The following is a 20,912-nucleotide window of genomic DNA, read 5'->3' as shown; positions in this document are numbered from 1 at the left end:
TGATTCAGATTAAAATATTCTCCGATGCGTTCCCCACTCAGTAGTCCTTCGAATGGTCCAACAAGTATCAGAAACTCCAGATTTTCTACGTGACGAGTCCTCAGCACATCTTTCACATCCTCAAACAATGCCCAGAAAGAAACACCCACAACAGGATGTTTGTGAACCATATACCAATACACAAATGCTTGCAAAAAAGATTGTCACATTGTGCTGTGCGTGGTCGTGGGCTCATCACTATTCGTCTCCTTCGGACTTGTGGGACGTTGGCTAGGTTAGATAGTCGTCATACGTTCAAAATTGCTTCCAAATTATGATGCTTTTGCTGTTTGTTGTGAACACTCCAGGCAATTTCAGGCTGCTGACGAGCTTGCCCCATTATCCGCCTGTTTATCCGAGAGATTGAGGGGTGCAGAGACCCCAACCATATCACGTCCAGCATCCATGCCCTTGCATTTGCTCATCTTAAGGTGATGGGGGGGTCATAATACAATCCCTGTATCAAGCCTTGCTGTGTCGATCAGCACGGGCGCCACAAAGAAGTACCACGCTGGATTCTCTCATGTTCTGAGTCGTCGATAATCATGAGTGGACGCACTCTGCCTTACTTTTTGCTGTTAAAAACCATGCAGTGTTCTCCCGTAGGAAGACCGCATTCTGATAGAACGGCGACCATTCACATCATTATCTTCGCACACTTACGGCCTGCAGCTCTCCACGAGAATCAGCACGAGAAGAATCTCCCGTGTTTTTCCATCTATAGCACACATCGAGAAGGTATCACCATGACTACCATCTCACTGCATATATGCGACAGACAAGACGTAAGGTGGCTGTGTCCCCGGATTTTCAATCACTCGAAATATACCCTGTGTGCGGGTAAAGGACTTTCCGGTAGTAGGTACTATATACTTTCTATTTCAGAAATCGATACATAGACTTCAGAATCTCGTATCAAGGGAATATCGGCAGTTGTCGGCGATTAATATATTGTATATTACATGTAAATCATGCATGATACGATTTATTATATTGCAATTTATCTCCCACGCTGCAAACCCATATGTACCTGGTTATAGGTCAGTTCCAGAAATCTGGTTGTCTTGGGAGAATTTCTATTTAAAAGTTGTCGTGGACATTTTTGATGATCAGTTTGAGAGTCGAAATACGGATTAGCTTTGCAAGTTGTTACTGTCAAGGTGCTAAGTTTGTTGAAGACCTCAACAATTTTCAAACAATGTGGTCCGGAGTAGTTTTTCTTTCGGGATTATCGGTTATATTCGTCCCATGGACAGAAATGGACCAAGGGAACCGAGAAAGTTTGCATCCAGTCGAGCGAGAATTCAGCCAAATCTTCTTTTGATCATCAAGATCCACTGTTCAGTGAACATTCTGCCACTTTGCGTATCATATCATTTTTTGATGGAGACTGGGAATGAAGATTTCGGTACCAGTCATCTGCCAGGAGATGTCATACGTATATTCTTTTGGGGTAGAAGATTCATGGCATATTCTTCAAGTCGGTAGGGTCTTGGTCTCGCCTCGTGCCCCCTAGCTACAGCGTTGTGTGTTACCAGATTGTGTCAACAAATACACAAGGAGGCGAGAAACGAGATGTGATCAAAGTATGATAGATCACGGAGACTTCAAAGAAACATCAACCATACCACGATGCCGAATCTATTGCCAAAGATCAAGAAGATTTCCTATATCAAAACGGAATCTATGTTTGTCCTTCCAGTTTCGTTGCTCTCACTTTACTAGCTTCACTATTAGATTGTAGTGTCTCGATATTTGCCATAGGTCAGCATAAAAAACACCAAAGTGTTATTGTTATGCTTAAGTTGGGGGCAAACATTAGAAATTGTCCCCAATATATAGGTAGACACTCTTCTTGCTGCCAGAACGGTCTGCCAGTTCTCTCTCCTTGCAAGTTTTGACAAATGCATAAGTGATATAGTTACCAGATTGACATATAGGTATATTGTCATCACAAAAGCCATGTTTTGCTACTGAGACAGGAGGACGGTCCGAAGAAACGTCACAACCGAAATATTGGCCATCCAGAAATGAACAAACTAACTTAAATTAAGGGTAAATTTTAGCGCTTAGCGCAGCCGTTATTGACAAGCCCTCAACAAGCCATTGTGACATTGTGCCTCTGCTATCTGCACATTGCCATGGAAATATTTACTTTTTCCAGAGAGACTTCAGATGAGACATTCAGCGTGCATAAACTTCAGTGTCTCGTGTTTACATTAGCTTCAATAAACTGATCTAAGCATATCGCGATGTCAATAATACTACCTCGTATCGCGGTAGCTAGTAGTGACATTGTATAGATCAGGACATATGAAATTGCACGCGACACGCAATCAAGTTTAAAGTTATCATTGTGGTGGAAAGACATGATGTTGATTCGAAGATTTTGGTCAAGTTGAGGCTTGAACTCTAGCTTAATTTTATGATAACCTTTACTTCAGCGGAACATAACGGCCGCTCATCCGGCGGCGATGGCCCTAGTAGGAGTTCTTGCTCAGCTAACACTGCAGAGTTTCTTCTAAGCCTGTTAGTTAATTGGATAGGGGTCTTTTTACGGTGGACTAGATTAAAAATACGATGAAGGTACGTCTAGGAACTCCTTTCCGTGATGGAGAAAGTTAAAACGACAGAATTTGAGCTTGAGCTTGAGCTTTGCGCTTCTGGTAGCATTCGTTTTAGAGTTGAGGTTTGATGTGATGGTCAGTCCAAAGGACAGTAAGTAACGTCATATGACTGATGAGCCTCAAAATATCGACGGTTATAGCGATCACATTATGTAGAAATATTGCTTGTTAAAGAATGTACACCTTCACAGATATTGGAACCCTGTCTTAGACATCAACTTGATGGCTTCTTTGAAAGACCACGGATATTCTGAAAGCACCCTGAGATGCCATACAATGAAAGTGTATTCTGAACTACCATATTTATATAGTCCTCATTGATTGTTACATTACATAGTGTATTTCATCAAATTTTGTGTGTTAACGACATACTAGAATCTGTCCCATCAAATACCTAGTCAGAACAAGAAAAACAGTCAGCTTGGAGAAATTTGTTGAGTACATGAAAGACGTCGTTGAAGTCTCATTGACAAGTGATTCGAACTCCAAATACACAGCTCATGATATAGGGTTCAACACATCAAAGCAGAATCACAGTTCGCTCCATGTAATGTATATCAGAGATCCCACCACAAATACACCCCTCGTTTAATCTCATCCATATCCCCGCATCTGAAACCGGACCTCAAAACTCGACATAAGCGTATAGATCCCGCCGTGAACCTTGATACTCCGTAATCAAACCAGCCACCCGCGGCTCAGCCTTCTCAAAACTTGTTTTGTAGTGCCGATTCTATACCAAGCACCGCCTCTGATTGGCAAGCATGGCAGTTTTGCTGCCTTTGTTTCATCAATTTTTGTGTTACCACAGTAGTTTCCTGCTCACTTTGAAGTGTATCGATGGGCTGAAAAATCTTTGGTACAAGGCGGGAGAAGTTTTGATGTCACTTCGCTCATAGTCATAAAAATAGCATACCCTAAGATGTGTGATTCTTCTAGGACTTACCAGTTAGCTTTCTACTCATTCTTGCCATGATTCTTTTTTTAAAAGACAATGTTGAGTTATCGACAATGTGGAGGGCAGTAGTCACACACGTAAGAATAGTTTCTGTGGATTTACACATCTATATCTCGGGAGCTGTTTTCACTGGAAAACGTTTTACATCTGCGATCAAGCAGATAAAATCCAAAGACTAGATTGGTATGACTGTAATGTGACTCAAATACACATCACCAACATGAATTTCACTCCATGGTCTCAGACATAACCATGGTAAACTGCATTATTCTTCCCAGGAAAGATTGATCTTAATAGAAAAATGACTGTTAAGTGCTGTGATCTGCAGTCTCAGCTAACAACTCATGACATACTTCATTTCATTTCATCGTAATTATCTAAACTTTCTCTTTTGCTCGACCGAGCCTCACACATCATGAGATCTCATCCAATATACACTTCAATACTCATTCATATCTACAGAGAAACCAGCACAGAATCTCAAAGCTACCTGGAAACCCAATTATGCAAATACAGAACATGTGACCAAGTCATGATTTCGACCATCGGTGGTGATACAATACATTCGTAACCGAGCATGAAAGTAAACAACTTAATCACGAAGCACAAACCTCGAACTTAAATAACACTAGGTGGCTACTGCAGGTTGACAGAATGGTAAGATGGAAAGGGCGAATTCATGTTCATAAATTGGTATCATTCTTTGTTTATTTATTATTGTACGCCATTTTCCTGTATTGTACTCAAATACAATACATTTCCGTCGACGATGTCCATGAGTCGTCCTAATTTTCCTTTATCCGTATATCTATCGGCGATTAATTTATCTTACAAATTTCATCTTGGTATCATCAGTCGACACCATCAAATTCTTCTTCGGGTTCAATAATATCGTCATCTTCCCCGACGCCCTCATACCCTTCTCCAGTCTCAACATCATCTCCAACAACCTTTCCCTCCTCAATCGCTAAGACCTCTGCTCCACCCTCTGGCAACCCTCTTTCTTCCCTCAACTGTTTTATCTTGGAGTTTGTCATCTCGAAAACATATTGACCCAAATGTTCTACCCCCTCCATAACAGCTTCACCTTGCACTGACTCTAAGCCCTCCTCACTCGCCAGAATCCTCTGACTTGGCCACATCTCCCCAGTGCTCAAAGTCAACTTATCTGGTCTCGATAGAAGAATATCGAAGGCCTGCTTTAGCTCGAAACAAGATTCAAAAACATCTCGTCGACCCAAAATGTAAAGACCGAGACGAGCGCGAGACAGTGCCACCGTAAGACGTCTAATGTCGCGAAGATAACCGACGCGTGATGTACGAGTAAGAGAGAGAATGACATCTAGTACCCTGTCAGTGATTTATCGGCAAGAGAATCAGCTTCACGAAACTTACAATCATTTTGTTCTCCTTGATATTTATCGACCGTTGTGACGATTTTTGGGAGGCCGAATAGAGGATTCTTAGCACATCGATGGGATAGGACATCTTTGATTAGTGCACGCTGACCAGCATATGTGGATAATATACTGATCTTCGAAGCTGGATACCCGAGTAAGCGCATATATTGATAGATAGCAACTGCGTATTCTGCTTCTCCCAGATTCTGAATGAAATGAGGAGTTGGCTCCATTTCACCCTTTCCTTTGTAATCAGAAACTTGAATGAATTGGTAATCGTACTTGAAACCGGCATTTGCGGTTTGATATTCAGATGCAGTTGATACAATTGGCAAGTTACCAAGATTTTGGTAACGCCAGGAATAGAGAGATGCAATCGACGGACGAGCACGACCCTGTTGATCGAGATTGATAGTTGGGACACCTAAGCGAACTAAGCGCGAAAATAGCGACTGCTCGAGGTTTGCGTAATGACGGAACGCAAGATTTTGAACCACAGGAGAGTTCTGGAAGTGGTCACCGCACAAGACTACACGTTGAAGGGGAGTTCCACCATTTGCTGGCTTCTGCAACGCCATGGGTATAAAATTTTCGATCTCAGTGATCTGAGCCGCCTCCTCCATAACGACATTATCATAATGGAAGCCAAGTGAAGATATCTCACGCCTTCTCATAGCAGCGTGCGTTGATGTCATCGCAATGATGCGAGCCTCATTGGTGAGAAGATAATTTGCCTTGTCTCGATCTCGTCGCAGAATTTCAAACGGTCGAACATCTTCAAGTTCAGCGAAAATTTTAGTAACATGGTTATAACAACCTGTAGCTACATCAATGACAGCATCTCTGTCGGCACCAGGAGGGAAAAGAGGCTGAGGAGCATTCGAAAAGTAGTAATGAAACGGAAAAGCAGAGACGATTGACTCTGATGTTGAATCCGTGTCTTTCATAATTTCCTGGAATCTTGTCCATGCTGGCTCAACGTAAACCGAGTTGAAGTATCCGGCAGTCTCCGCTGAGCTTCCATGAGCACCTGGGGCGCCGAAATTGGCAGCAAGGCGATCAACCTCTCTAAGATACCCATCTCGATTCTCGAGGAAAGACTCGACACGTCCGTGCTTACTGAAATTTGTTTCAGTGTCTAGTTCCTCTTCACCATGTCCCAGCCGCAAAAGGTGGCGTTCGTCAATGTCAAGAGCAACGATCTTCTGGAACAGTTGATTAAGAGCTTGATTACTATGGGCAATAAGTAGAGTGCGCTGATTAGGGAAGTTGTGATATAAGTTGTTGATAATTTGAGTTGCAACATCTGTCTTTCCAGTTCCCGGAGGACCAACAATAACGGTAAGCCCCGGTTGCGTACCGGAGATGATTGCTTCAATTTGAGCAGGTGTAAAACGGACTTGGTTCAACTTAGGGGCGTCCATGGGATATGGTCCTGTACTTGGGGGTTTATAAGAGGAAACTTGGATGGCTTGAGGCTCATCTTTTGGTGCAGTCTCTGCTTCCCTGCGCCTCTTTTTCGTTGGTCTTGCTGGCGGTTCAGCAGCTTTTGCCACGGTTTGCAATACGTAGGGTGGCCCGAAACTACCGTTGACATCGTCATTTGGCTCGACCGTCCTACCGGGCAAGCTTTCAATTAGATGTTGCCAGTCAAGGAATGTGTCTCGATAATCGACTTTTTTGAGTTGATTTGATAGCCTAGTATAGTTAGCCCCTGCAGGGTCACCATAGCCTAAAAAGACCTCGTGGAGCCAGGGGGCCAGCGGGACATCAGATAATGTTAAACTTCTGATTGATTCAAGAATCGGTTTAAAATTATTTTCACGCCCTTTTCTGCGAACAATGATATTCATGGTTTCGTAAATGTCAGGCTTGCCTTTGTCGGTGCGATCTTTGTCCTCTTTATACATGGCTGCATCAAGTTTCAATTGCAGTCTCCGCGAGCCAGCGCGAGCATTTCCGTTGACTTGACCATTATAATTCATCAATGAGCGTCCCCTATCATCTTGTACTTGAATGACCTCAGCTGCTCGGAGGTATCTCAGGCCGAGGTTTTGCGCATCTGAAGTTGATACTCCGCCGTTCTCGATCATAACAGATTCGTCCGTGGCTTTCACAGAGAGCAAGAAGATCACGTCATCAGGCCGCAGCGAATCCCATTCGCGGCGAACATTTTCTGCCATGCGGCTTACATCAATTGTGACTTCGGCTCGGACGAGAGCTGGTTTGTCATCTCCTACGAGAGGAGGTACCACTTCAAGAATACTACAAATCGATTAGAGTGGATAGAAACAATGAAATGATGCCAGAACTTACGAAGGTTTTGCTATTGGAAGTGCCATCCTGGAAAATCCTTCAAAACTTGTCTGGCCTGTCCTACCGGCGACTGGTCGGAGACGCTTTATTGTGTCCTCTACATCTCGTCTGATCTCATAGAACGACTCGCATCGATGCAAGATAAATGACCGCCACAGAAAATCTCCAACAGTCAGATACTGCAGATTCAATTTTGGGATAGCGAGAGGTTGTGATCCATCGAATCCATCGTTTCTGAGCAGGGTCCTTTCAAAAAGAGTACTTTCAGTTGGAAGAATGCTCAAGTCACGTGCAGTCTCTTGAAATGTCTTTCGCTTTTCATGTGTTGATAGAAGAATTTCCAAGAGAAATTTACGGTCTACTACAACCTTGGTAGACGATGGATAAGACGTCCGTAAATCAAGAAGCTCGCAAAGCTCTGTCATCTCAGCGTCTGTCAGGGATTCTAAATGACCCTCAAGCTCCACGCGCTTATCAATAGACGAATAATTGGACAAGGCAAGAATAGTCAACTTTTCCCTGAAATGCTTGAGTGCAGTTCTTTGCAGGGACGCCAGTGTTGCACAATGGCGTTCATATGCTTCCGTGCGGCTATGTTGAACGCCTGTATGATCATTAATTGCAAAATATGTATAATGCTTCAAAAGCGCATATAGATCTCGTAGAAGCCCATTATCCTCTTCATTGAATGCTGGGGATAGTCTAATAGTTGGAAGAACGTGAAGATCTTGTAGAAGTGTGTTTACGTATCTCCTGGTTGGCAACTGACTCTGCAGATCCGACAAAAACTCTATGAATCTTTCGCAGTACTGTACATTTTCTGTTTCGTGCATTAGCCAAAAGAAAAAGATTCTAGTAATAGCAAGGGCTTCAACGAACCAGTCCTTAATTTGTCTCCGTAGAGTTGATTGAAAAAATCCAGAATTAGAGTCAAGAGCCAAGATCGCTCAAACCTGAGTCTAGCTTTCGTAGGTTCATCAGAGGCATCATATCGTTTTCCCGCAGCCCTCCAAGCTTTTTTCAATTGTACAGTATGATCGAGTATCCTTTCTCTTTTCTTCTCGCTTGAGATATTGTGCCAGATAGATATTGAGACCAAAGGTGCGCATTCTTTCCGAACTATGCCATTGTCTAGTGACTGGAATGCGCTTATTATGAATGACAACAGATGTGTTCGAATTGTCGCAGAGAGGGTAGTATCCAATGTCATGGACAAGATTCGGCGGAAGAGAGTCGAGAAATCAGATGTATTATCCGCAAAGATATCTATGTTCATCAGCATGATGAAGCAAAGCTTCCTTACTAGTACTTACCCCAGGTTGGCAGATGTTCTCTAGTCCTTACATTCACGATGAGAACTATGAGAAGTATGTGGAAGTTCGAAGCATCTTCTGAATAACCCGGCCAAAGATAACTAGCATTGTTGTCAGTAATAGTTGCTACGTCAAAGGTCTGGAAGGATAAATGTACTTCTCAAGAATATGAAGATTTTCCAGCGTCAAAAGGGATCTGTAAGAAAACTCTTCCTGCTCTAAAACATCCCATATCTCATTCTTGATAACATCAGGCTTGACCTTGACCTTTGCGGACTTCTTCGAAGGTTTCAACCAATATTTTGCGGCCAGTTGAGAAAATGAGTTTTCATCCTGTGATACTTCCGCGGGTGGCACTCCCATAGTTTCTTCAACAGCCTTCCCCTGGCCTCTTCCTTTCGTCCTCGGGGCCATTGTGATTATTCGTGGTATTGACTGGCAATTCGTATTGCGCGCGTCGGTCGCGTGTAAACACCTTATCGTCCTGATAATTTTTGGAAGCTTGGTGCACCGGTGCTGTTGCATGTGATGACTAAGCAGAAATTCGCCGTATCTAGATTGACGTCGCGATAACTTTCACTTCTCGCAACAATTAATTCTGCAACCAACCTTGGAAGCCTTTCAAATTACACCTTTTCGTTGGCGCAAGCACGGAAGGAGTTTTTGAACTGACATCGTATCACAACATGGCTGTCAGTATGGAGGGACACGGCCTTCCAATTGTGGAATCTTTTGCGCAATTATTGTTGGAAATGCTTCAGCGGGCTGAACATGTCAAAGAAACACACACCATAGAGTCGCCATTGAGTAAAACGGAACTCGCGAACACATACGAGCGAATTGATCAGATTTTCAACGAAGCGGCACCCATAGAAACTAAAAAGCGCAGTCAGTATGCGATCATCGAAACCGCTGTTCGAGACACTTTCAACAATTTACTGGTAAGCCATGCACCAGTACGAGTCGTAGATACCCTCTGACGACCCATAGGCCTCTATATCTATTGAAACTTCCTCCTCCAGGTTGTGGAACCTTCTCGATATTATCTCCATCTTGTCTGACGATGAACAATGCGAACCTGCCCTTCTATTTTGGCTCGTTGAAGAGTTACTGGATAGTCAGACTATTGCGGGATGCCGGAGAATATTCGATTATCTTGAGTCACGACGTGAGAAAATTACTGCGAAGCATTTCAACCAGAAGAACTTAGTTATCTTGAGAAGCTGTAACGAGCTTTTGCGGCGACTTTCCAGAGCAGAGGATACCGCATTCTGCGGTCGCGTTTTCATTTTCATGTTTCAAAGCTTTCCCCTTGGCGACAAGAGTTCTGTGAATCTACGCGGTGAATTTCATGTCGAAAATGTCACATCTTTCGATACCCTACCGTCCAATCCAGGGGATGTTGAGAAGATGGAAGTGGATTCGGACAGCAATGCAAAGGAAACTTCACCAGCCTCCAAGCCAGCATCAAATGGACGAACGAGTACGGCAAGAGGCTCTGAAGATATCAACGGTTCAGGCAAGGATGTAGCATCATCAAAACGCGAACCGCCGATGAAGCCCGATGAGCTATACCCAATATTCTGGTCATTACAGCAGAGTTTCAGCCAACCGAAAAAATTGTTCAACTCCGAGAATTTTGCAGAGTTCAAAAAAGGGCTGGAAGCTACAATAGCAACTTTCAAGTCGGTACACCATGAAACTGCAGGGCGTCCGACGGCAAGAGTAGCAGAGGATAGTAAGAGGGGAACAAAAAGAAAGCGCAGTCAAGGAGACGACGACCTAGCTAATTCTTTCAATCCCAAATATCTTACAAGTAGAGACTTATTCGAATTAGAGGTATGCTATCTTTTAGAACTCACAAATTGCTATTCCGACGCTAATCTCAACATTGCTAGATTAGTGATTTATCATTTAGGAGGCATATACTTGTTCAAATTCTGATAATAATGGACTTTCTTCTTTCATTAAGCGCCAAAGCGAAAGAGAAGCTTTCGAAAGCTTTACCGGATAACCTTAATAGATCAGTTACTTATGCAGACCAGACGCTTAGTGAAGAAGATGTAAGTAATCCCTTTTTTGGACGCGTCTTTTAGTAGGTATTAGCTAACAATTTATAGACGAAGTGGTCATTAGATATGAAAAAATCAATTGCAGAATATCTGAAGAAGGGCGCGGATGGTGCCTTTTTCTACCGTATGGTTGAGACAGTTCTGTCAAGAGATAAGAACTGGGTTCGTTGGAAGGTCGAAAATTGCCCTTCTATTGCTAGACCAGCTGTTTCACCTCATGATTATATTACTGCTAAAGCGTCGGCTCGCAGAGCGACAACTAATAAACGATTACGTCCTAATCCTTTAGGGTCTTTGGATCTCAAATTCCTTGCGGAAAGCGACTTACGGAGTGGTTTGGAAAGGTTGAAGAAACCAGAACGTTACCAAATTCCTTCCATAAAGAGCTTCAAGAATAAAATCGACCTGGACGACATGGATATTGACATGGCTCGAGACGAAGAATCGAAAAATATTGCCATAGAAGCTAAAGCGAGCAAGTGTTGGAGAGCACTACGAATCGCTGGTGGAAGCAAACTTGCTGCTTTTGATAAAATCGAGAAATCCGACAGCATTGACGAAATCTTTAAAGATGATGTCAAACCCGAAGATCTTGTCGCCCCTGGCGATGAAGATGCGCTAGAAAGTGGGGATCAGAAAGCTGAGGAGGGAAATGATGCGGCAAAATTACCACCGCCGGAAGACGAGGATGTTGATATGGAAAATAAGAAGAAAGAAGAACAATCAGATGTTCCAACCGTGCCCGCTACGGAAATAGAGACATAAGGTTGAAGATGGAAACGACAAGGGTGGCTCAAGGTTGAAAATCAGCATGGCATGGATGATACAAAAACACTCGGTCATCTGCAAAAAACAATATAGTGTGACGGAATCCACGTCATTGAAAACTGTACTTTTAAATGTACTATATAATACCCCTTTTATATCTCGCACAGATATACTATATACTATAGCGAAGCTTAGTATAACATTGCATTACTATCAACTGCTATCAACCACAGAAAGACAAAATAATGCAGTGGTATCATTCCCAAGCGGAATTCGTGAGTGCAATGCTTCAAAAAGGATACTTGAGCTGGGAATTTGATTGTCAAATTCGCTGGAAGTGCCTTGTTTTGTATTCTTGAATTGGAAAGCCAAGTGAGAAGAGGGGCGTTTTTTCTTTGTTATTAGAATATAGTGATAGACTACATTATCATTTATTGATAATAACAACGCAGACATTATGCAGATGTTCGATTCCAGATTTAACAACCACGGAAGGGAAAGCAAAAGTAGAAGCGAGAGTAAAAGGAAGAGCTCGCGAGGCGGAGTTAGGGCTTTTTATCATGCAGTTTTGGTGAAGTCTGGGGAGTGTTGAATTGGGAATACATTAAAAGCTCATTGTGGTCTTGTATTTCGAGATAACATGCGTGTTAGTTCGATTGATTTCTGCATAAGGAAAACGCTTCCAAGTGTAGAAGATTTAATAAGTAAGGCTTGGTGTACTCGATGGAATACATGTTGGGAGATATTCATTGGTTGTTGTTACGGTTTGGATATGCTTAATTAAGTTGCTGTAGATTTATGGAGACTGGGATGGAGACCCTTGGATCCGTCTTTCTGGTTTCAATGGGCAAGGAAGCAGGCTTGTGGTTGCTGATTTTTTGTTTATGACTTTGTGAAATCTGATGTTGTACTGCACGAATGCTCAAATTTGGCTTGAGGATGTGTGGAAATAGATCATTGCAGCAATGGGGAATCAGATGATAAGTCGTTGGGACGTTATGGAGGTTGAGTGAAGAGGACGGGGTAGTTAGTACAATGATGTTTGGTCGTCATAATAGCTCATGAATCTCCTGCATAAGTTAGTATCTTAGATGGAGACCTCGTATTAGCTATCTCAGTACCTCACTATTCAACTTAAAAATTCACGTTAGCAGAATAGGAAATCGCATCCATAAATGGCTGAGTGGTATTGTTATTATGAGATCATGCTAATTCTTATCGTACTACTTCCATGCAGTGCGTGCGATCGCAAAACTACACGCATTCATATTCCATGCATGTGTAGATGATGAAAACCACCGATTTCCGAATCCTTTACCCTCTTGAGCTAATGCAAGATTGTTCTTTCATTTCTTTGAGCTTCAAGCTGTATGCAGACAATATAATCCTGCAATACTCTGAGTCCCTTATTAGACTCTCTGAGCATTAGCGAATACTTCCTCCACGAGTTGTCACCCGTGACTCCCCGAGTTCCTATTCTTCCGTTTCCTATTTATACATGTATTTGTTTTCATTCGAAAATCTTTCTGATCTCGTCCAAACCCTCTTTTCCGGCAAGTATACTCCACCATTTACTCGTGTTGCTACTTGTATTCAAGATACCCGGATTTGGAGTGGACTTTGATCGATCGTCATTGCGGATTACGACTAAGTACTGCGGAACGTTTGGACCAGAGAGATTGGTGAGTATGGAGCGTGAAGAACGCAGTTTCCATGCTCTGTAAGCGAAGTGTTTGCGTGGGAGTGAGTTTGAATTGGATTTGGTGGGTGAGGATGAGAGCGGAGATGATGACGAGCAAATGGTAGATGGGGATCGTGCGGGTAGAGGTGAGTAGGCTTGATTATTAAAGAGAAGTAGTTGAGGCTGTGGTGTTGGATTTGGCTTCCTGTTATCGGTAATCATTGGAATCAGAGATTTTGAAGCTATCTCGGTAAGAGCTGGAGTTTGAAATCTATGTTCGGGAAACAATGGCCGTGGGGATGCAGGAGAGCTGTAGGCACGGTCGCTGAATGAATCAAGATGAGATTGTAAATTTGTGGATGCCATGGGGAGAGACCTGTTTGGACTTGTATCTCGAGGATCGAAGGGTCGTGGGCTAGTCCTAAGGGGAACTGATGATGATGGCAATGATGCTGATTTAGGAGGAGATGGGTAGGCGTCAGAATACTGAGATGGCATTGAGTTATTATTTTCGAGATCGCTAGCGAACTTGGGCGAATCGCGAGGAGAAGAAGTCTCGCTACAGAGAGAGCCAAAGAATTGATTTTGGGGATTCGGCGACGTAAATTCTGGAGGGGGTGTCGGGTCCAGAATAGAGCTTATACGTATTCTCTTTGTGGATGGATCGAGCTCAGTCGTTGCTAGTAATGCATGCAAAGTAGACTGGTGAGCTTCTGTAGGGATATGGGTGGAGATATGAGATGATGGACGTTTCAGACTGAGGCTGTGAGTTTGATCACTTTCATTGGCTGGTGCTGGTGAATTTGGGTTCGAACCTGATATCATAGTGGCACTAGGATACAAGCTTTTCGAGTCATAAAATCGATTGAGGCTGGCAAGTGTAGTTATAGCGGTATGTTCTAATGTACTGAGATCGGGCGATGCTGTGGTCCTTGGAATAGGCGGAGGCAAAGTTGAAGGTGATAAAGCCATATAGTTCGGATGATACTGAAGATACGCTGGGCCTCTTCTTTCAATCGCTGGCAATTTGCGTCTCGCCCTGGATAGCATTGTACCTGGTGTTCGTTTGCCACCAACGAAATCAAAAGTTTTGACAGCTTGTTCGATGTCCTCGACTTTCACAGGTGTATTAAGCAAAGAATCCTGCAGAGATGCTACGTTGGTTTGGTTAAGAATATGACGACGATAGTTTGAAACATTAGGGATGCCATGACTGTATGGAATATTCCCAATCAAAGGTGATATTTCTTCCCGACCTTCGTCTTCCGATTCGTCTTCCTCTTCGCTCCGGGAACTGGCAGTCAAGTCGATGTCACTCTCCTCTATCTCGTCGGAAGCAGACAGAAAATCCTGAGCACTAGGCAGCTGATCCATGATATATGAAAGACTCATTACATTTGCCTGATTCTTGCCCTTTGATTTCATCAATGGGTTCTCCTTCCGTCTCAGAAACTTTGAACCGTCAGCTATGATACTTTGATTTGAGGCATGAGAGCTCAAGGTGCTGGTTTTCGAATCTTTCAGATAGCGAGTGGATGAATCAATAGCTCGAAGCCCTCTGTTGGCAAATTCCCGGGCTTCGAGTCTTTTATTCAAGTTATATCTTGAGGGTTGACTTTTTCCTGGTCGCAAAGCTTTCGGTGTCCGATTTCTGGATTTGTAGACAGGTCTTTGAAACGGCGGTGATGGTGGCCGTGGTTGAGCCCCAAATCTTCGGACAGGCATTCTCTTGCCTGGTGGTCGTTGTGATGAAGGTATAGCGCGAGGGCTATCATTCTGAGGAAGAACCGGTTTCTTCTTCCTGATGGGTATAAGAATCTGGCCATCTGTATTAGGCACGGCCTCATAGGTAGTCATGATTATGGATGATGAAGGTATCGTTATGATGTTCTGCGCAGTGATAGTATTGTTTAATGTTGAAATGGAGAATAGAATGGCAAGAGAGGCGATGAAAGCTTATATAGCTGCGTCATGATCTGTGTGTGATTCATGAGAGAGACGTTGAGTCGAGTGTGAATAGTCTTGCGTAGTGGTGAAAATCGTTATCGATGTTAGTATTCACGATGGATGCTCTCAAATATTTGTTTTCATCAAGGCATCAAATAATTCATGTATACAACGTCAGTGAATCATAAAATAAATAAGATTGTTGATATGGGGCATGTTTGCATTGAGTCATAAATACGCTTGTCGGCTGTTCGATGATCTCGAGGCCACTGATTGCAAATAACTATAATAATAAAAATGCGAAGTAATTAATGTCCCAATTAACATGGAAAAAGTATCCTATAAGATGGTTCTGAATGATGAACCTTTAATGAACAACAGTAGTGGTGGACATGAATCCACAATCATTCTACTTAGTGATTTCCCCTATGCATCTCTACCTTTTGCTTCCAGTCGATTTCTCAATAAATGCGCTTCATATTTTTCGAAAAACTTCCAGTCCTCAAGCATCAACTGCTCTATTCGCGCATCATGTTCTTGATTCACTACTGGCTCTTTTAGATTTCTTTTACGCCGCTGCTCTACCTGTACTCCATTTGATAATCTTCCATTGCGTGACTCATTTCTCTTTGTGGTCCATACCATTCTTTGGCGGGGCTTGCACGATTCCATGTTATTTTGATTGGTGGCTGTGGCCGTACCTGACCTTGAGCTTCCATTCTTTTGGGAGAGCGCAGCGGAAGCATGCTCTCTAGCTAGGCCTGAGGTGGCTCTAACTATCGCCCTAGTCTATGTTCGACACAATATAGTATCATTTATCTATTTACAGAAGGGAGGCTGAGGCAGTTCTTGGAGGCCGCCTTTCGAGATTGATCACTTGCTTCTGAGCTGGCTTTAATTCGATTCTATAAGTCAGTAATCGACAGTCATGGTGATTGGTCCAGCTGGTTCGAGAAAAGCACAACTGCTCTCCTTGACAATGTTCGATGTAGTCCTTGGTTGCGGTCCAAATAACTAGCCTCGACGCGAAATATGATACAACAGTACCAAGTAAAATCGCAACTGCAACAATGATTTTTTGCTTTATCCCAAGTTATGAGATGCTCGACGAATCTCTTCAGAAGACTGTTCATCCAAGAAGGGGAAGCAAGTGTGAACAGGTTGATCTGAGTGGAATGGCCAGCTCGAGTGAATTGATTGTTCATTGCAGCTGACTGCTATGCTTGCGGGGCTTGTTGTCCTATTGGAAATTGAGTTGGAACTTGGCCTTGACACTGCACGCTTGTGGGTAAGCGCGGTATAAAAGAGAGTTTCTGAGACCCTGACGCAACTGGTGAACCACTGGTATGTTTACGCTGGGTTGGAAAGGTTTGGAGTGATAAAGCTGGTGACATTTTGTTTGAAAATTCAAATCAGATATAAACTAAAGGGTGTGGTCTTCTTCTAACACTCGAGGGAAACATTGATCATCTGTGCGGCCCGTCACACAGCACAGCAGCAGAGTCTTTAATCGTACACAACCTTGTTGCACGTTATAGCTTCGATGAATCAAATCGTATAAGATCCTTGAGAATGATTGTCTAAATGCGTTTCTCTACTCTTCGAAAGGTAGTAAAGCAGTTGCAAAGGAGAAAAAGATGTAGATTGACTGTCGTCCTGTTCAGAGTATGAACGTAAAAGTGCTACTACTCACAGCCATTTCAGACTTGATAGAAGAAAATGCATCAAAGATTTGAGACTTTGTGTCATCTGAAGGTCAGGAGGCACATAGCATGTCTTTTTCCAAGCCTTTGCAGTGATGACTGTGAAGTGATTGACAGACTGCATATGTCTCAGTCCGGCAATGGGGAGTGCTGATTCCTTTCCTAGCTCCCTGCTGCATATTCTCTGTTTATATTCGGGATGATGAATTGCCATCGACGCTCAATACACACGGATTACACACAGATTGATTGTGCTCATACTTGGCGGGTCTTGATATGAGTGGTGAGGTTCAAGAATCGGTGAATACGAGCTGAGATGTACCGATGAGAAAGCCCCCAAGTCACGAAATGCGTGCAGATGAACCGCGCTGGGAGTCTCAACCAAACATATTGCTTTTGATTGTGGAAAAAGTCAAGTGATTTGATCAGAATTGCACGAAAAAACAATATAAACATAATAATAGAATATGGAGATTCGATCCGAGGAAATTTGACATTTTGCTTGGTTAGTGGTGCAAATCCCGTGCTCTCAATCACATCGTATCGTATCGCGCCACAGAGCAATCCATTTTTCTTCATTGCCCAGCACAATCATGACCTATCCTCCTCTGCAACTCCACTTCCATCCTCATCCTACATATCTTCGTAGGAAGAATCATGGACTCTGGCTCCGAAAATCGAGGTCTCGACCTTGAGAAGGAGTTGACATGTTCTGTAAGTCGAGAATTATCAAAGTTCCCAAATCCCACAAACAGACCTTACCCCGCAAAACTCTATAGGGCTGTGCTTGAAGCCGCAGTTGCATCTCGAGGGATAGAGTATTGATTTTGACTGGTCATAGATTTGCACAGAGGTTTTATATCAGCCCTTGACATTACTCGACTGTTTGCACACCTTCTGCGGCTCTTGTCTTAAAGAATGGTTTTCCTGGCAACTTGTCTCCGTAAATAATGCACAAACACTTATTCCACCCGGCGGCACGCCATACACATGCCCATCATGCCGCGCCCCAGTTCGAGATACGAAGCACAGTTCTACAATAGCGACACTACTCGAGATGTTCCTGGCGCGAAGTCCGGAGAAGGGTAGAACCGCTGACGAGAAGGAGGAAATTGCTGCGAAATACAAATCTGGGGATGAAGTGTTACCGAAATGGGAGCAGAGAGACAGAAGCTCAAGGGAGAGACGCTTGGAGGATGAGGATCGAAGGTTGATGGAAGAAGTAAGAGATCTAAGCTTGAGAGAAGTGGGGGTAGAGAGTTCAGAGGCAAGGAGGGAAAGAAGGAGACGAGAACGAGATGCAGAAAGATCGCATAGTTCGAGACATCATCCGAGTCGTGATCATAGTAGAAATACAGATGATGCTGATCGACGGCGGCGAAGGGAGGAGCATCATGAAAGGAGAAGAGCTCGACAAGGAACCTCTGCGTTGAGACCAGAACCCGACCGCAGCGACTCTGAAGGCCGACGAAGGGGATACAGTGAGACTGAATCGATAAGGAGACATGAAGAAACCAGCCGGTCAGCGGCGCGACAGATCGAACATCAATCGTCCTTACGGTCACTAATTAGCTCTTCTGACATAGATTCTAGAGAGATGGAAGAAGAGATTCTACGACAGATTAGGGAGGAAGGATTACTGGACGGAATTGACCTTGAGAATATCGATGTTAATCAGGAGGATCAGATTAGTGAGAGAATAGCAGAAGCTTTCAGGCGGAGACAAGAAGAGAGATCAAGACCAGAATCATCTAGAAGAAGCGAGAGTGACACGGCGGATAGACGAAGACGGTCTCCTCGAGCTTCACTCACAGATTCTGGGAGAGAAACCTCTGGCGATGATGCTCCCAGAACTACAAGACGACGCAGAAATCAATCATCATCCCCAAGATCGGGTAGTTTAAGTAATGAACAAAGCAGGCCACCGCCATCTATAAGCGCCGTACACGCAAGCCACCTAGATGTTGGTCTAAATTCTGGAGGACGGAGAAGACAGAGAACTTTAAGCGCACCGCGAAGCTCAACAGCACCTGGACCGGTAATTACGCCCGAAACAAGACCTGCCGCTCGGTCGCAGACGGATTTGAGCACTATACCTCGGACCTCTTTTGTGCAAACATCTCAACCTTTTAGGGCCCATGCGAGGAGAAGCACTGACTCTAATGTGCGACGATTGAGTGAATCATCAACAAGTAGAGAACCGCAACCACAAACAGGCTCCACGACAAGAACATCTAATAGTACTTTAGTTGCGTCTCCTTCAGAATCGACACCGAGAACATCAAGTAACAGCTTGCTAGAAAGATCACATTCGGACGATATGCCTGAATTACCTGATATACCTGCTATGCCTGCTCCATTGAGCATTCGTGCTAATGCCCCAGCAGATATATTCGTGGCCTCTGCTGTTCCGGCATCTGTCCCATACATGGATGAATCATTGATTCCTGCACCGCTCTCACCACACACTCCTACTCATCTAGCCCTCTTTGACAAAGCTGCTGCACTAGCAAGTGGTAGCAGACCAAGTTCTTCTCATTCTGTGGGGTCTAGGCCACGAACACAGCTTTATCCCGAACCTTCAATATTATGTAGGAGATGTCAAAAGACTCATATTGAATATGAAGTGCATTATAATTGCTCAAGTTGCTTGCGTGGCAATTACAACATCTGTCTCTCATGCTATCGTTCCGGTGCAGGATGTCTACATTGGTTTGGATTTGGCTATTCGGCATGGTCAAATTGGGAAATCCAAATGCAAGCCGGAAAAATACCACAAGGTGCAGATAGACCACATATGCTTACGGCAAATCGTTACCTGGCACCTAAAATGGCTGCCGGTGGCGCGGACGGTCGCAAAACTCTCACTACGGAAGATCCTCAAAAACGTCTTCAAAGTGGAGCATTCTGTGCAAGTTGCTTAGCATGGACAAATGAATGTTACTGGCGTTGCGACATATGCAATCATGGTGATTGGGGATTCTGCAATCTTTGTGTCAATCAGGGCAGATCATGTACACATTCTCTTCTACCGCTGACCTATAAACCTTCGGAATCTTACACACCTCCATTATCTCCGATGCACGATCAACACCTTCCGCCATCGGCAACTATCCTGCAAGGGCCTGGCGTTGCAGACGTGGGTAATTTCAAACCACTTACCTTCTCAACCAACTGTGATATCTGTCGATATCCCATCCAACCCTCCTCCACTCGCTATCATTGCTACTCATGTACTAGCGCTGTACCAGACACTCAACCTGGAGATTACGATATCTGCACAACCTGCTACCCCAAACTCGTCACATCTCGTCGGATCAGTGTCGAGAATGGTCACAATGGGTGGCGACGTTGTTTACAAGGTCACCGTATGGTTATCGTAGGATTTGAAGATGACCGCGGGGGCCAACGTAGAGTAATAGTTCACGATCTGGTTGGAGGTCACAGTCTTGATATTGAACCTATGCTTTACCCCTCAGCTGATCATGCAGCACCCGAACTACAGAAATGGAGCTGGGGTCAAGATAATGATACTTTTGTTCGACTCGTCACCACGGATCCATCGAAAGTTGCACCAACATCAGTTCCTGGGCTAATGATTGAGAGATCATTTCCACCTGATGGCGGAATCGGGATGTCAACTTTAGCGATTTGGAGTTGGTGGCCTGCAGAAGGTGCGAGTGATGAATTAATGTTTCCAAAGGGGGCAGAGGTAAGGGAGTGTAAGGATGTTAATGGAGATTGGTTTTGGGGGTGCTATATGGGCGCCAAGGGATTGTTTCCTGCGCCATACGTGAGGGTCTTGGAAGACGGGATCACTGGAATTTAAGGACAGGTTGAAGTATAGGCGGCATAGTGTTTTTATTTGGGATATTTGCATATACTATTTTGGCTGGGGATTGTTATTTGTGGTTGGAAGAGAGATATGACGTTTAATGATATGCATGATCTATGATGTTTGTTGATGATGGGAGGAAATGTGGAATGCCAAGTATATATTCACAATCAGTATGGGCTTAGCAAAGTTAGAAATCAATTCTAAGCCATAAGATAATTGGATCTTCTCATTTAATAAAAGGATCTCACTA

The 20,912-nt window shown here is 43.7% G+C and overlaps 4 protein-coding genes across 4 annotated transcripts; 2 read left to right on the top strand and 2 right to left on the bottom strand.

Moving 5' to 3' along the window:
- Positions 1-4,304: 4,304 nt before the first annotated feature.
- On the bottom strand, positions 4,305-9,112 carry BCIN_03g03130 (hypothetical protein). Its single transcript, XM_024691870.1, has 6 exons — positions 8,811-9,112; positions 8,654-8,754; positions 8,220-8,606; positions 7,341-8,160; positions 5,020-7,289; positions 4,305-4,966 (listed from the first exon to the last, which is right to left on the bottom strand). The coding sequence occupies exons 1-6, from the start codon at positions 9,065-9,067 to the stop codon at positions 4,476-4,478; spliced, it is 4,326 nt and encodes a 1,441-aa protein (XP_024547643.1). The 5' UTR covers positions 9,068-9,112; the 3' UTR covers positions 4,305-4,475.
- Positions 9,113-9,253: 141 nt separating this feature from the next.
- Positions 9,254-11,752, top strand: BCIN_03g03120 (hypothetical protein). The gene is made up of 4 exons (XM_001554910.2): positions 9,254-9,594; positions 9,644-10,492; positions 10,552-10,716; positions 10,774-11,752. The coding sequence occupies exons 1-4, from the start codon at positions 9,340-9,342 to the stop codon at positions 11,488-11,490; spliced, it is 1,986 nt and encodes a 661-aa protein (XP_001554960.1). The 5' UTR covers positions 9,254-9,339; the 3' UTR covers positions 11,491-11,752.
- A 1,199-nt stretch (positions 11,753-12,951) lies between these two features.
- Positions 12,952-15,422, bottom strand: BCIN_03g03110 (hypothetical protein). The gene has a single exon (XM_024691869.1). The coding sequence runs from the start codon at positions 15,029-15,031 to the stop codon at positions 13,004-13,006; it is 2,028 nt and encodes a 675-aa protein (XP_024547642.1). The 5' UTR covers positions 15,032-15,422; the 3' UTR covers positions 12,952-13,003.
- Positions 15,423-17,228: 1,806 nt separating this feature from the next.
- BCIN_03g03100 (hypothetical protein) lies at positions 17,229-20,909 on the top strand. Its single transcript, XM_001554915.2, has 2 exons — positions 17,229-17,538; positions 17,666-20,909. Exons 1-2 carry the CDS (start codon positions 17,482-17,484, stop codon positions 20,651-20,653), a joined length of 3,045 nt encoding a protein of 1,014 aa, XP_001554965.1. The 5' UTR covers positions 17,229-17,481; the 3' UTR covers positions 20,654-20,909.
- The last annotated feature ends 3 nt before the right edge of the window (positions 20,910-20,912 follow it).

This window comes from Botrytis cinerea, chromosome 3 (assembly GCF_000143535.2).
Source record: "Botrytis cinerea B05.10 chromosome 3, complete sequence".
NCBI lineage: Eukaryota > Fungi > Ascomycota > Leotiomycetes > Helotiales > Sclerotiniaceae > Botrytis > Botrytis cinerea.
The sequence above is the reverse complement of the archived record's forward strand: the minus strand, read 5'-3'. Positions and strand labels throughout refer to the sequence as shown.

Bases quoted from the DNA above. Each gene is read 5' to 3' on its own strand.
- BCIN_03g03100 (XM_001554915.2), top strand. From the start codon at position 17,482: ATGGACTCTGGCTCCGAAAATCGAGGTCTCGACCTTGAGAAGGAGTTG. The intron at 17,539-17,665 runs GTAAGTCGAGAA...GACTGGTCATAG, and splicing joins AGAAGGAGTTGACATGTTCT to ATTTGCACAGAGGTTTTATA.
- BCIN_03g03110 (XM_024691869.1), bottom strand. From the start codon at position 15,031: ATGACTACCTATGAGGCCGTGCCTAATACAGATGGCCAGATTCTTATA.
- BCIN_03g03120 (XM_001554910.2), top strand. From the start codon at position 9,340: ATGGCTGTCAGTATGGAGGGACACGGCCTTCCAATTGTGGAATCTTTT. The intron at 10,493-10,551 runs GTATGCTATCTT...CAACATTGCTAG, and splicing joins GAGACTTATTCGAATTAGAG to ATTAGTGATTTATCATTTAG. The intron at 10,717-10,773 runs GTAAGTAATCCC...AACAATTTATAG, and splicing joins AGACGCTTAGTGAAGAAGAT to ACGAAGTGGTCATTAGATAT.
- BCIN_03g03130 (XM_024691870.1), bottom strand. From the start codon at position 9,067: ATGGCCCCGAGGACGAAAGGAAGAGGCCAGGGGAAGGCTGTTGAAGAA. The intron at 8,161-8,219 runs GTTCGTTGAAGC...TGCACGAAACAG, and splicing joins CGGAGACAAATTAAGGACTG to AAAATGTACAGTACTGCGAA. The intron at 4,967-5,019 runs GTAAGTTTCGTG...ACAGGGTACTAG, and splicing joins TCAAGGAGAACAAAATGATT to ATGTCATTCTCTCTCTTACT.